Here is a 15,690-nt window from a genome sequence, read left to right as displayed (position 1 = left end):
ATGGACAAGGCTATCTTTACTGGGGAGGAGAGCTACTAGGGAGAAAAAAATGACTAGAATGCAGAGGGTAAAGGCATAGGACTGCTCTGTTCGAGAAACATTACCTTTATAAGTGTTAATTTACTTTTACTTTGCCAAATGTGAGTTGAAGAGTCAAAGAACCCGCCCCTCTCCTCAGCAAAAATAATAGGAAAGGGCACCGAAGCAAGTGAAAATTAAACTAGAACATCCTATCCCCTCAAGGACATCTCTTTTTATTTTCTCCCACAAAAATGGTGAAAGCTGTTCTTTTTTTAAAGAAGGGGGGGAGGGGAGAGAACACTGACTAACAGGAAAAAGGCCAAATAAAGCTTTAGGAGTTAGGATAGAATGATTTTTAAAAATAATCTCTCAAAGGGGGCCATGATGACTAGAGTTCATTAGGTACGCCTAAAAGAACAAATTGATTAATGAACACTTTAATATATTAAATTCTTATGATATATATTAATAGAAGACAGCAGAAGGCAAAGATAACTGATTTTAGACTTAAACAAAATAAAAGTATACCTTTTCACTGGCAAATTAAAAGAACAGACTTTGTTGGTTGGAATGCTATTATAATCGGTTTGCTGCTGCTACATCCACAATGATTTTGAGGAGTAGGGCGGAGGCTCAGAAGGAGTTTGGTGACAGCAAAAAACCTAATCTGGAATAGGAGTTTGCTCTGGAGTCATTTGGGAAAAATCGAGAATTGAGGCGTATGTAGAGTTGTGTCCTATATAAGTTCACCTTCATTTTAGTTCACAAAACATTTATTGAGTGCTTACTATGTGACAGACACGATGCTGGGTGGTAGGAGAAGAGATGTTCTTGAGGAGCTAACAGTCTAGAGATATTCTCTAGATATTCTTGTTATTGGAAAAAGCAGTGTGGCAACATTAGCAAGGGGAAAAGTGCTTAAAGCGTATTTTGTCCGAACATACTTTTAGACTTATCAAGTCATTTTTACTCAAAAGGGAGATCAGATTAGGGTCCCTTCAAGGCCTGGGAAAGACCAAAATAGAGGCGAGGACTGGAGGAAAAAGAAGTAACCTGAAATTCTGATGCCAAAGGAAAATTTTCAGTGTCCCACTTTACATTTTTGGGGGTTTGATCTGCGTCCTATCTATGATTTGACTAATTTAGGATAATGTCTGCCTGATTGTAACAATCAAGATGGGGGGGGGCAAAAAAAATCCCTCACCTTATTCTTATAATTTGGTATTTATTAAGCATGTTCTTACTGTCTGGTGTATAATTATTGGAGATATGCTATTTAAGTTTTTCAAACCATAAAGACAATACTTAAGATTATTTAACCATTTTAATCCATATGTTCAATGAACCAAAATAGCATGATGTTTAGTCTCTGGCAATTAATTCATTCCTTGTGTTTTTTGTTTGTTCGTTCATTCATTCATTCCATAGTTATTTACTGAATGCCTGTGCTACGCCAGGCACTGTTCTAGGTGTTAAGATACAGTGTGGAACAAGGCAGGCATAGTCTTTTCTTTAATGAAATTTACATTCTACTAATGAAATAATAGATAAACAAATTAATATATAATATTAAATGGTGACAAGTATTAAAAAGAAAATAAAATAGGATAATGAGATAATGGGTAGAACACTGGTTGTAATATAATTTGGTGATATATAGGCCCTTCTAGGAATCTGGTCACAGACCCATGCAAAACAGGTAAGTGTTTTATAAAACAATATTGACCGCTTTCTTTCAAAAATAATCTTTGTGGTCACAAATTATAAATTATGTAGACTCAGAAATGCACCACCTAGAGCTACCTCTAAGAAAAAACTTGATGGCTGGCAATCCATTTACAGGTGGCCTTGGCTGCAGAGAGCAGCCTTGAGCAAGTTCACACCCTTCCCAGGTTGCTCATATTCAATGAGTGGTCTGGGTGAGAGTAACAAGGCCCAGCCGTTCTGGCTCAGTTTGGACAACTCTGAAGGGTCATTTTAGCCCCACAACTCCCCTAGGGGTTGGCTGAAGCTGTCCTGCACTTCAGCTTTGCCCTCTGCCCAGTGCTGCTTCCTTTTCTCTTCCACAGGTGTTGATCCCAAAGGAAACTCCTAAAAAACAAATTGTTGCTTGAAACTGTTTCGGCTCTGCTTCCCAGAGAGTCCAACCTGTGACCTAAATGTTACCTGTACCTACATGTAATATAGTGTCACTGCTATGCCATCTGCATGAAGAAGGAGGGACTGATCAGAACAGTGGCTTTTAGAAAAATCCCCCTTTTTAAGTGAAATCCAAACACATAATGTAAGAGAGAAAAGCCGGCCTTGTCCTGGGGGAGGTATGGATGAGGCTCGTTCCTGAGGCATCTCTCTACAAAACAGCTTGAAAGTCACATCACAGATCTGCTTCTCTAAAGATTACAGGAATAGAAATACAGAATTTTTTTTTAAAGACTTTTTATTTATTTACTTCAGAGAGAGAGAAAGCACAGCAGGGGGAGGGATAGAGGGAGAGAGAGAACACACTCCCCACTGAGCAGGGAGCCGGATGCGGGGCTTGATCCCAGAACCCCGGCTGGGATCATGACCTGAGCCAAAGGCAGATGCTTAACCAACTGAGCCACTCAGGCGCCCCAGAAATACAGAATTTAAGAGCTGGAAGGGATCTCTGAAACCATACAGAACTCCTAATTTTACAGATGGAGAAATGGAGGCCCAGAGAGGTTTGTGACTTGTCTAAAGTAAAATAACACTAACAGTGGCAGACAGAAAGAACTATAAACTAGTTTCCTCATTCCTATGATCCATTACATAAAATTTTCTATCAAGGGCTTAAGATCCTATTTCATAAAAAAAAAAAAAAAAAAAAAAAAAAAAGATCCTATTTCATTTATGTTCCCAAGTGGAAAACTTTTAGGAAATCAAGCATACCAACAAATATAAAATTTCTGAATAATTTTTGTATTTCTGTTGTGTTTACAATGATAGACTTATAAGCCCAGGTATAGGATTTAAACGGGTCTCATGAAGAGATAGCATATTTAGTTTTCACATATAACATATTCTACTTTTACTGCCTGCTTATATTTCCCCCCTTTTTTATTGTGGTGAAATATATATAAATTAACCATCTTAATTATTTTTAAGTATACAGTTCAGGGCTATTAAATAGACTTATAATGTTGTGCAACCATCACCCCCATCCATTCCCCATAACTCTTTCATCTTGTAAAACTGAAACTTGTCCCCATTAAACAACTCTCCACTTCTTCCCTCTCCCCAGCCTCTGGCAGCCACCATGCTACTTTCTGTCCCTATGATTTTAGCTACTCTAAATACCTCATATAAGTGGAATCATACAGTATTTGTCTTTTTGTTACTGGCATATTCAGGATAATGTCCTCATGATTCACCCATGTTGTAGAATATGTCAGAATTTCTTTTCCTTTTTAAGGCTGAATAATATTCCACTGTATGTATATACCATATTTTGCTTATCCATTCATCCATCAATGGACATTTGGGTTCCTTCCAAATTTTAGCTATTATAAATAATGCTGTTATGAACATGGTCGTACAAATATTTTCTTGAGACCCTACTTTCAATTTTGGGGGGGTATATACCCAGAAGTGGAATTGCGGGATCATGTGGTAATTCTATTTTTAATTTTTTGAGGAACTACCATATTGTTTTCCACAGCAGCTATACCATTTTATGTTCTTATCAACAGTGCACAAGAGTTCCAATTTTTCCACATCCTTGCGAGCTCTTGTCATTTTTTTTTTTTGATAGTAGCCATCCTAATGGGCATGAGGTGGTATCTTATTGTAGTTTTGATTTGCATTTCCTTAATGAGTAAAGATATTGAGCATCTTTTCATGTGCTTATTGGTTATTTGTTTATCTTCTTTGGAGAAATGTCTATTCAAGTCCTTTGCTCATTTTCGATTTGGGTTGGTCATTTTTTGCTTGTTGAGTTTTAGGAGCTCCCTCTCTATTCTGGATATCAATCCCTTACTAGATATGCAAATATTAGATATCCAAATATGATCTGCAAATATTTTGTCCCATTCTGTGGGTTCCTTTTTTACTCTGTTGATATTGTCTTTTGGTTAGCCTGCTTATATTTTCAGTTCAGTTAATTCATTCAGTTTTATTCACAAGTGTTTTTCAATTTTCTTTCATCACATTTCCTCTATATATTTATTTCATAATAAAACAGAAATACATTATATAACTTAAATTCTTCCTGACAAACATTTTGTATGGATCAAATACAATGACCATCTATTTCAGAATATAAATTAATATCTATTCTTTTTTTTTAAGATTTATTTTATTTTAGAGAGAGAGAGAGAAAACATGGGTACGGAGGGGCAGAGGGAGAGAGAAACTTCAGTGCTGAGTGGGAAGGCTGATGCAGGGTTTGATGTGGGGTTCGATCTCACAACCCTGAGATCATGAGCTGAGCTGAAACCAAGAGTCGGCTGCTTAACCAACTGTTCACCCAGGTGCCCCATAAATTAACATCTATTCTTAAGTGATTACACCATGAGAGCAAAAAAAAGTACTGAAAAACCTATATTATCACAAGACAGGTCTGTACTATCACACACCAAAATTAGAATTAAAATCTCCAGTGAGTTCAAGACTAGGGTTTTCCTTCTTGTTGACTGTGCCAGTAGTATCTTTCTTCTAATTCTGTTCTCATTTGAGGGTCCTGGAGTAAAAAGACCCAGTAGAATTCCTTTTCTTTTGATTGCTATACCCATGGAGCTCCAGAGGTAACAGAAGGAAAGAGCCAGATTTGTCAGCATTCATGATAGCTCCTTCCAAAAAGAGAGCCCAGCAAAACCTTCTTCTCCACCTTTCAAATACAGGATCACTTGCCCATGTTTAAAGAAGGCTGGCTGCCAACGCTGAACTCTGCAGATTTCTGCATCTGTGTGATATAACTCCTTTCCTCAAAATGCTTCCACGGCTTTCTGATAACTTGGTCCTTGCTGTCTCTCTAGACTCCATTCACTCTTCACACTGCTCACCAAGCTCTAACTTCTCTGACCTTTCCCCTCTTCCTTGAACATACAAAGCTCTTTTTGTCTCAGGGCCTTTGCGCTTGTTTTCTGACTCATCCCCATCTCTCACCCCAGGTTAGCTAACTTCTACTTATCTTTGAAGTTTTAGCTTAAATGTTACTTCACTGGGTAGGCTTTCCACTACTTCCTGACAGATTGAATCCTCCTTTTACCCAGAGCAGAAGCTTCATAATCATATGATATAGTTAACTGTACAATTATTTTCCTAATCTCCCCCACAGATAATAAGTTTCATGAAAGCGCTATGTGTGTTTTATTTCCTATGTATCCATAGTTCCTGGCATGTAGTAGAAGTCCTCACCAATTTTTGTTGAATAAATGAATAAGTTAATCCATTGAGAAAATAAATACGCATCCCTCCACTACTTATGACCAGGGACCAATATATTTTCTTCTGCCCTTCATCCTTACCTGTTCAATTTCCTTTTTGTCCCAAGGAAAATGCACCAATTGAAGTCTAAGTGAAAAAAATTCTTAAACATGCTCTATCACTGAAATTAGAACGTAATCATTGGCATTTATTAAAATAAGTACATATATACCTTACAAGGAAAAAGAAAAAGATTCTTTCATGTAATTCTACACTGTGGACTGCTTACCTAAAGTCACTCAAAACATTTTTGGGACTTCTTCCAAAGAATTATTGGTAAATCGGTCTAATACTCATCTTACAGAAAATGCTCTGCAAGAGACTTTAAGACTTTTTTTTTCTTTTTTTTTTTCATGAAGTACTTCAACTTATGAACCATGATAGGCCTGTAGGAAAGGAGGATTTTTTTTTTTTTAAGATTTATTTATTTGAGAGACAGAGAGAGGCAGGGGGAAGGAGAGGGAGAGAGGGTCTTAAGCAGACTCTGCACTGGGCACAGAGGCGGACGCAGGGCTCAATCCCACAACCCTGAGATCACCACCTGAGCCAAAACCAAGGTGGGACTCTTAACCGACGGCGCCACCCAGGCACCCCAGGAGGACCTTTAATTGGAAAACCAAAGTAAAAATAAAAAACGGGATCATTCATTCCAAAGTCAGAATATTTAAGCTGACAGAGCTAGTTTTAGAATTAGAAATAAATCTAAGGGCAACGGAAAAGAGTAGAAACTGTTTCTAAAACAAACGGTATCTTGGGAATATACATTAAGACACATACTTCGGAGAGCATACTTCTAAATGGACACAACCAACGGGTTATACTCAGGAAGCTGCTGAGATTAAAATATTAAAGTTATTGGTTGAGAGGATTTTATCAATTTCTTTGACTTGGAGATTTACAGATTTATTTATTTTTATTTACTGACGTTGGTAGACATCAGAACATCAGGAGAGGAAGATGAAGAAATCAGCCCAGCTATAGCTTTGCATAGTCTTTTGTTATCTTTTTACTGTAAGAGAACTATCAAGTGCTAGGTTTAGTCCCATATTGCAGTTGTAGAAAGGTACCACTGAAACGTCTGGATGCCAAGTGGCCTGAGCTGGCTTCACTACATTGACAAAGCCTAGAGCTGCGAAGGGTACCACGTAACCTACCTTCTTGGGCACAACAGAGGAACTGGAATTTACAGTGCTTTCGTCATCGTGCATCATGATAGGTTCAGAGCTGTTCTCATCCATGACCTCCTGCATGCTGTTCACACTGCTGCTCTGGCTGCCTGTGCTCACAGACATGCTTGGGATGGAATGGTTGCTGCCCAGGCTGTCCATTTCCCTGATCAGGCTGGTTCCATGTTCGCTGTCCTATAAAAATGGGGCATGGGGGTTAAAAAAGATGACTGGAGATAAAGTGCCAATCCATTGACTGAGCTATTAAGCACACTCAATTCTGCAGTGCCAAGTTGCTTTTCTGCCAAATCTGCAAAGATAAACTTTTTATGTAGTGACTCTACTACTCCCCCACCATTTTCAGACATCTCAAATTCACTTCTCTGCCTTCCTCAGGGGCCATTCTGGACATGGGTCATAAGGCTCCAAATGCTACTACCCCAGGGTTTTCCCCTGTCAAATGCAACTATCATATTACTGTATTGCTATTCAGTAAGCAGAAATCGGGCCAGGTTTGTAAGACACTTTCAGGAACATCAAGGTGCTAAAGAAAGATTGTAGGCAACTGAACAGGTAACCTCTGGGATATTTACAAATAGGGCAGCGGTCGTTTGAAACTAAAATAGAGTTAAAAGAGTTTTCAGAGATTTGACAAGCAATATGTTCCTTTGCAAATCATTATCAAGTAACTTCATGTCTAAGCAGGGATATTAATTCTACTGTCCTGGACAGGTAATTAAATTCTGCCTCCCTCAAGCAATTCTATCATGCTTACCTCTGTAATCTTATTAAATATATCTGTTAAATAATACTGGTATTCATCACTGCTAGTCCAAACACTACTATTTGAGAAGTGGTAAAATAATCAGAATATGTAATTTACCCATCACAGTGGGATATCTTTTGATACAAGATTAAATAATATAATTAAAGCAACTTAGTTCAAAAAAAAAATCCTATTTTCAAAGAACCATACTGTATGTATATAACTTTAATGAATTGTTACTTAGCCATGGCACTCTAAGGAATCATAGGTAATTTGGGTAATTTAAAATGGTAAACAATACGTTATATTTTTAACAGATTTATTTTCCCAATTAAAGGGGATTGTTTGTATATGTGCAATCAAGAGATTTTATAGTCCAATTCAATTTTCTGAATTTCATTTTTATAATTATTGATAATTTTTTCTTTTATATAAAAAGGTAAAGTAAAATTCATTGTTCATTCCTTTCCTCTTTTTTATCTAGTTTTAGAGGAAGAGGAGTCCTTTCTGTTATTCAAGGCTCTAATACTCTTACTCCTATCCCATGTACTTCCTGAGATCCTACTTCTTTAATGACATCTGTCTCATCTAATTTCAATACTTCCGTCCTGGCTTCTCCATTCTGCCTATAAATATGAAGAGACCTGCCCCATACTTATGGACCTCTCTCCATATTGTCCTTTGTCCCTTTTCCCTCTTAGCCAAATTAATGAATCTTAAAATAACCAGCTTTCACTGTCTCTACTTTCTCACTTCCCATTTATTCTACAAACCCACAGTTATCTATTATTCATCCTAACTACTCCTGTAAAGCTGCTTTTACAAAGGTCATCAAGAATGCCCTGCTTGTAAAACCCAGTTATTTTTTTATTTTTATTTTTTGTCCTTGTCTAACTTGACCTCTCTGTGGCATCTGATGATACTGGCTGCTTCGTCCTTGAAGTTGTGGACTGTTGAACATCTGTGATGTTTGTTTCTTAGGTCCTCATATGGCATGGCCCTCTCCCCTTTCTACATTCAACTCCTGATTCATTACCATTTTAATGCTCTTGACCCCCAGCCAACTACCCTTTACCCAGACCTCTTTCTTATGTTCTGGGTTTGAATTTTCCAACCAACTGCCAGACATCACCATTCAGGTGTCCCACATGGCATTACCCTTGCGTCAACCAATCCTTCTTAAGTTATTTGAATGAGAAAACAGAAAGTCACGTCTCCTTTGAAAACTCCATCTGTATACTATGTCGGCAGCATATGATGCCAGGACCTTAAACTCAACAGGCATCAAACTGAAATCATTGTAAACCTACTCTTTCTCCTTGGTTCTTTTTCTCTTTTCCCAGTATTGACATACCCTAGTCACCTGGGCTAAAATGCTCAGAGTCACCTTAAACTCCTCCTCACCTTGTCACTGTCACTTTCAATGAGAAGCACTATATTATCAAATCTACCTATTCAGTGTTTCTCAAAAGTGTTCCTTTCCCCCCTTCCCCATTGACATTGCCCTTATTACCTCCTGCATGGACTATTATACAGAATGTGACACACTCCAGTCTGTCGTAATTCACTCTGTTGCCAGGATAATCTTGCTAAAGCACAGCACTTCCTGAGCCTAAATTGTCCTATGCCTGTCTCTCAGAAACCACCCACATCATGTCCCGCACACAAACGTCACTAATGCCCCCCAGCAGGCTTATTTTCTCCCCACTATGGACCCCTGCATGGTGACACACCTCGATAGCATTTTTCATATTTTGTCTTAAATAAAAGTTATTTTATGATTGTCTCTTTTGCAACTCTGCATAGTTTCTTGAGGCCCAAAGCACCAATTACATTTTTATTGCCAAAAGTGGATTTCATAGTGCCCAGTCCAGAACTTTCTCATGTGGTAGGCACGCCATCAGTGCCTACCAAATAAACTGAACCTACTTCTTCATCCTCCTGTGACTCATTCAAGGGTCCATTTCTTGTCTCTTGGAAAAGGATTTTTTTCATTTTTCGGTACTGTAGGTTATCTAATTCGCGAACAGCATCTTTCGTCCTCTGTATGAGGTCAATTAGGACACGTAGTGGCCGGTCTCGTCGAACAAAATCGTGCTGATTGAGGGAGGAGATAAAAAACAGAAACTGAAAATGAGAAAACAGATTTTGGGGGGCAAGATTTACATTATAAAAGTAAATAGACATAAAATAGGCCTATTGATTTTGCAGAAATAATAAGATACGACTCATTTCATATAGCCTCTCATTTTGTATAACTCTTATGAAGAGTTAACTATGCTTTTCTCTTCTTCCTCAAGCCCCATTTTGTGGACTTTGTCCTAGAGTTTACTTGAGAATTGCTGAGGTTTACTTTAACATATAAGTAATAATGACTACTAGCTTAGAGGCTTGTAACTTTCAAATCTGAAAGATTTGAATATATATAAGTAGAAGCAATGCAGAGTTATAGATATTATTGTTATAATCTGCCTCAATCCTCCTACACACCCTACATACCCTGTTGAAACAGACTTGTGTATATTTTGTTTTCTTGTGGTCACATTTAGTGCATGCTTGAAAATACAGCAGCTATTCAATTTGTTTAGAGGTCATAATTCTGGCAACTTCATTTTGCCTCTACAGAGCTGTACAATCAGAAATAAGGGAAAACGGCCTTTGAAGAGTGAAAGTAACTGCCCCAAAAAGTCCATAAACTTTTCCTGGTATAAACGGCCCTCACTTTCAATATTATCAGTGATCTTTACCCATATTCTGGTTTCCTGATTTCTTAGCCTATATCAGTTTAGAAAGGGAATAAAAGTGGGACAATAAAGGATGGAGAGCTATTAGAATTAGGGTTATTTGTTGTAAAAAGAACTGTCCTTTGAAAGTTCTCAGGCAGCATGAGAGTCAAGAGAAAGAGAGAAAATCCATGACTAACACACCTACCAACCAACCAACCAACCAACCAACATAAAAATGAACAAAGGTTTGTGGGCTATTTTGCAAAGGGGAAAATGCTCCTCATGCAGTCCTTTTATACTCCAAGAGTTGGTGAAACACTACTGCTTCTGAGCCATCAGGAAGTGAAATTATGTTCATCATGCTTTAAGAAGGCAGAGAAGTACATCATGTATTTTGACAAGATTACACAGAAAATGATCAAAAGTGGGAGGAGGAAGTTTTTTTTTTTTTAAAGGAAAAGTTTGTTATGTGAAAAATTCACTTACGTGAAATTATAATTTAAAGATATTGGGGAAATGGGATATAATGTGGTAGGCCTTGGATGATGGAATGGATTTCATTTCTTCGTAAGTTAAACAGCTATAAAAGAGGAATAGGGCCACTGTGAGAAAAACATGTACATGTCTTGTGGTTCTTCACCCTGACTTTGCTGTCAGGGGAATTGTGGCTTTTGCTCCTGCTTTTATAAAATATCTCTTCCTCTGCAGAGTCCTTTCTGAAAATGAAACACTATTCCCGGAAGTGAGTGCAGCCTGCATATTTCCAGATGAGCACGAAAGGAAGAAAGTAAATTATTTTGCTTCTCCAGTACTTGTGACTATATAAGAGCCAACTGGTTTTCAGTGAACTTCAAACCATAACTTAGGATCAGTGAATTTTAAGAGCAGGAATAGCTCTTAGAAATTCTTTTATTTTCAAGGTGTGGAAATTCAGGCATAGGAGGTTAAGTGATTTACACAGCTAAATACTGGAAGAGCTATGCTTGTAACCCATGTTTCCTCATTTGGTGTTTGTTTTCTGGTGGTCTACCACCACTGTTATCTTTCTAAGACATAGATTTGATTGTGTCACTCATTGTGAAAGACACTGGTGTCCCATTCATCCCCCATTCCAACTTCTTTTCCTTGCCTTCATTTATGTAAGCTCTCGAAAGTAAAAAGAGTTGAACTTCTGTAGTTACAGATAACAGTATGACTGAGCTCTGGTGAATGAGATACTATAGAGGCAGAAGTCCCTGAGGAAAGTTTTGTTTTCTAGAATAAAAAGGCAAAACACCTGAAGAAAAGGTGTTTTCCACTGCCCTTTCCTCCTTTTTCCCTCTTGGGTCAAAGACTTGAGTCCTGGAGATGCAGGAGCCATTTTGTGACCAAGAAGATAAAAGCTACATACTGAGGATAATAAAGTAGGAAGATAGAAGGAGACTGGATCCATGATGACATTGTTGAGCTGCCTATTGTTCTGGACTTTTATAACATCTCCTTTCTCAATGCCCTGGACTTCTTATTGCACAAGATAATTAAAATCTTACCTGTTTAAGCCTTCTAAAACTGATTCACTCAACATCTTAAACACATGCCTCCATGATGACGTCTGGCCTTTTACAGCCAGGTTCATGGTTTTATTTCTAGGTTTAAATCCAGTCACTCCTAGTCGTCTTTCCCATCCAACCCATATAGTACATTCTACATAGTTCTTGACTCATGCCATGTGTTAGACACCTACATGCCTTTGCTTATGTTCTTTCTGCTTGCAACCCCATCTCTTCCCTGTTCTCCAAAGCCAATTACTCTCAAAACCCTTACAAGTAAAAGGTCCCCAAATCCTTTTAGAATAATGGTTTTATTGTTCTTGAAAGTATATTTCCTTGAAACATTTAAATACTACAGAAAAATGCATAAAAGAAAGTAAATCATTCCAAGTTCCACCATCCAGAAGTAAATATTATTAAATTGAAGAACATCATTTCAGACATTCTCTCTTAGGATAATGGATATCTAGAAATAATTCTACATGGAAAAATTATACATGGTAATTCTAAGAAAGTCTATTAAATTAAGGTATACTTAAATGTAGCAGAATTAGAAGACAATAAAGTAAAGCTTAACTTTAGTTATAATTTCTTCACCAAGAGTTACCAGTTCTTAAAAGACCCTCTAACGTTAACCAAAAAAAAAAAAAAAGAAAAAAAAAGACAAAGATTGGAGTTACTTTTTTTTAAAACTATGCGTTTCAACTTAAGATTTATTATTGACCATCTAATCTGAAAAACAGGAAAATTAGTACAGTTATCTTTCTTTCCTACCCCTGGGTTGTTCTAGTTACATTAGTATTTTTACATTGTCAATGTTTATAGCACTTAGATTCTGCTCTTTAACCATATAAATGATTTTACCTTGACTCTATATTTAAATGGATTCAATGTGAAGGTGACATTTTAAAATGTCAGGAAGAAAATGTGAAGAAAAGATGAATTACCTAAAAATATTTGGGAACACGATAGCCAACTGGGAGGAAACAAGTTGACTTCTTTATAACAAATTTTTGCATGACCTCTCAAAAGAAGCCCAGCATAAAGACCATTGAAAGAGAAATAGGGAAAAAATATTTGCTAGATCTACTACAAAATAATAAGAAAAAAAAAAAACAGACAAATGGGCAAAGATTACAAAGAGTTTACAAAAAAGGAAACCAATGGCTTTTCAACCTATAAAAGATGCTCAGCTTAGCTCATAATAAGAAATACAGATTCACTGACCTGAAAGCCAAGATCAAAAAGTGTTGGTCCTCATACCTTGTTAGTGGGACTATAAATTGGTGCAACGTTTCTGGAGGATGATTTTGTCAGTATCTATTTAAATTTAAAATCTATATTCCCTGTGATTAGCAATTTCCCTTGCAGGATTTTATTCTTTAGATATCCATCCATATACAGGTATAAAACGACACATATACAGAAACTCACTGCAGTAGTTTGTATACCAAAACTGCAAACACCATAAATAAGTTGGTTAAAACAAGTACGGTCATCCTGAAAATGTTACAGATTCATTTATAAGAATGAGGTAGCTCTGAGGCGCCTGGGTGGCACAGCGGTTAAGCGTCTGCCTTCGGCTCAGGGCATGATCCTGGCGTTATGGGATCGAGCCCCACATCAGGCTCCTCCGCTATGAGCCTGCTTCTCCCTCTCCCACTCCCCCTGTTTGTGTTCCCTCTCTCACTGGCTGTCTCTATCTCTGTCGAATAAATAAATAAAATCTTTAAAAAAAAAAAAAGAATGAGGTAGCTCTGCATGTAGTCACACAAAGCATTAGCAAACGTACTATGAAGTAAAACAAGCAAACAAACAAATAATCAAGGCAGAATAGTGTTTACAGTTCGCTCCCATTGGTGCAAAAATAAATCAGAATATTTGCTTTCATATGCATAGAGTTTCTCTAGAAAAACATGCACAAAATTGGTGACAGTGGTTGCTAACTCTAGAGAGGGTCCTAGAATAGGAAGGAGATTTACTTTTAATACTCTGTCTTTTGAAATTTGTATTACCCATTCAACATGAAGAATGTAGTCTCTTTAACCAAGCAAAAATATATATATAACAATTTTTGGGGTCAATTTAAATTTGGTGTTTGCCACCAGTCCTTTTAACAGTTTCTTCAGTTCCTAATTCACTCTTTCTTCCTTCCCTCCATCTCTTTTTCTTTCTTGTTTTATCACTAGATTGACTGGATTTTGCTACTGAGCAATTTTTTAAGAAGCTATTAGGAAATAAAAATCGACTAAATTTGTGAGGCTTGAAAATGTCAGCTGCCTTTATAACTAAAGAGCACCTTAGCTAGGTCAAAGATCCACCCGAAAATACTTTTTTCTCCAGTCTACTTGTATGAATCTTTCTTTATCCTTGGAGTTCAGGAACTTCGTCAGGTTACTGAAGATCAGTTCCATGGTGTCTGTTTTCAGGGCTTTGCTTAAAAGTCATCTTCCTAGAAAGCCTTCCCTAACTCATCTAACACATCAGCTCCTGGGGCACCCGGCTGGCTTTGTTGGGAGGATGTGCAACTCTCGATCTCGGGATTATGAGTTTGAACCCCACGCTGGGGGTAGAGTTTACTTAAAAAAACAAACAAACAAACAAACAAACAAAAAAACCCTGAATCTCAGCTCCTGTCACTCTTCATCCCTGTCCCTGCTTTATTTTTCTGTGAAGAATTTACTACGGAGGTGCCTGTGGCTCGGTGAAGCATCTGCCTTTGGCTCAGGTCATGATCCCAGGGTCCTAGGATCAAGCCCCACATCAGACTCTGCTCAGCGGGGAGCCTGCTTCACCCTCCCCCTCTGCCGCTTCCCCTGTTTGTGCTCTCTCTCTCTTTCTGTCAAATAAATAAATAAATAAAATCTTTAAAAAAAAAAAGAATTTACTACGAACTGATAGCATATATTTACTTGTGTGTTTAGTGCTTGGAACAGTGCTTGGCACACAGTAGACAATCAGTAAATATTTGCTGAATAAATGGTGGGCTCATGTCATTTGGCCCACCAAATCAGATTAAGACTAAATCAAGTCAAACAAAGCGTTCATTTCCAATAAAGTTTTCTTCAGGTACATCGTTAGACATCTTCTGCTAGATGTGTTTTGCTTTCTTCTTCAGGAATAACAGGTCGGTGTATAGATGTGTCATCTTCATTATGATCACCTTTACAATTTTTCCTCTTGCATTCAACTTTGCTTTATTTCCTTACAACTTTCTGTCACTGGAAATACCCTACATGGATTGGTTTGTTACACTAGTTTGTTGCTTATGATTTTGTGTTTTAATTTTTCGCTTCCATTTCTTTTCTTACCTCTGCCTGCTTGCTTTTTCTACTCCTTTGGTGCCCTAAAATTCATCTTTGAATCCTTGTCTTATCTTCTTCTTTGAGGTGCCTTTCCCCCTTAATTTTAATATAGCCCCAAATTATCTCTTTCCCTTTATGGTAGTGCTTTCTACCTCCCCCCAACATTTAAAAAATTTTTCACCTACTTCAAAGTAATAAAGCTATTACTTTATCTTGGGTTATCTGGTGCTTTGTTCTGGTTGTCATTTTTCCCTAGAGAAATGTGGTGCTGTCACTGAGGCATACAGAGTAGAGTTCATGTCTAGAACATGCAATGGCCTTATGTCAAGGGGAATTAGACAGAGTCCTTTGCCTTGTTGCTTCAGCCACCATATTCCTGTGGGCTGCTATTTACAAGAAGAAAAAACTTAATTTTCCATGGAAAAACTTGCTAGATTCACACCTACCTCTTTAGGAACACTTAAAGCCAGAAAATAGAATAATGTTTACAGAATTCTCAGAAAAAGAAAATGTAAACCAAGAAGTTGTGGCCTAGACAAGGTGCTTTTCAATTATAAAGGCAGTTGGAGGTCTTGAACTTTCAAATTTAGGCAATAAAATCTTTCTGAGTTTTTCTTAAAATCAACCAATCAACAAAAAAAAGAGTTAAAAATATACATACAGAAAGAGGTTAAGTAAATCTGGACTAGTTTGTGCCAAATAAAACACATTTATATTGTAAAAGTCTCCACA

The 15,690-nt window shown here is 37.4% G+C and overlaps 1 protein-coding gene across 4 annotated transcripts in view; it reads right to left on the bottom strand.

Annotated features, from left to right (window-relative positions):
- TAOK3 (TAO kinase 3) overlaps positions 1-15,690 on the bottom strand; it is a 175,286-nt gene that overhangs the window by 36,553 nt on the left and 123,043 nt on the right. For all 4 annotated transcript variants that reach the window (XM_045791602.2, XM_045791603.2, XM_045791604.2 and 1 more), the window contains exons 12-13: positions 9,328-9,495; positions 6,621-6,827 (exon numbers count right to left, since the gene is read on the bottom strand). In XM_045791602.2, the coding sequence (XP_045647558.2) occupies positions 6,621-6,827; positions 9,328-9,495 (375 nt within the window). The remainder of the gene's footprint in view (positions 1-6,620; positions 6,828-9,327; positions 9,496-15,690) is intronic.

The sequence above is a fragment of the Ursus americanus genome, chromosome 30 (assembly GCF_024610735.1).
Source record: "Ursus americanus isolate L20-20 chromosome 30, mUrsAme1.1.p, whole genome shotgun sequence".
NCBI lineage: Eukaryota > Metazoa > Chordata > Mammalia > Carnivora > Ursidae > Ursus > Ursus americanus.
The sequence above is the reverse complement of the archived record's forward strand: the minus strand, read 5'-3'. Positions and strand labels throughout refer to the sequence as shown.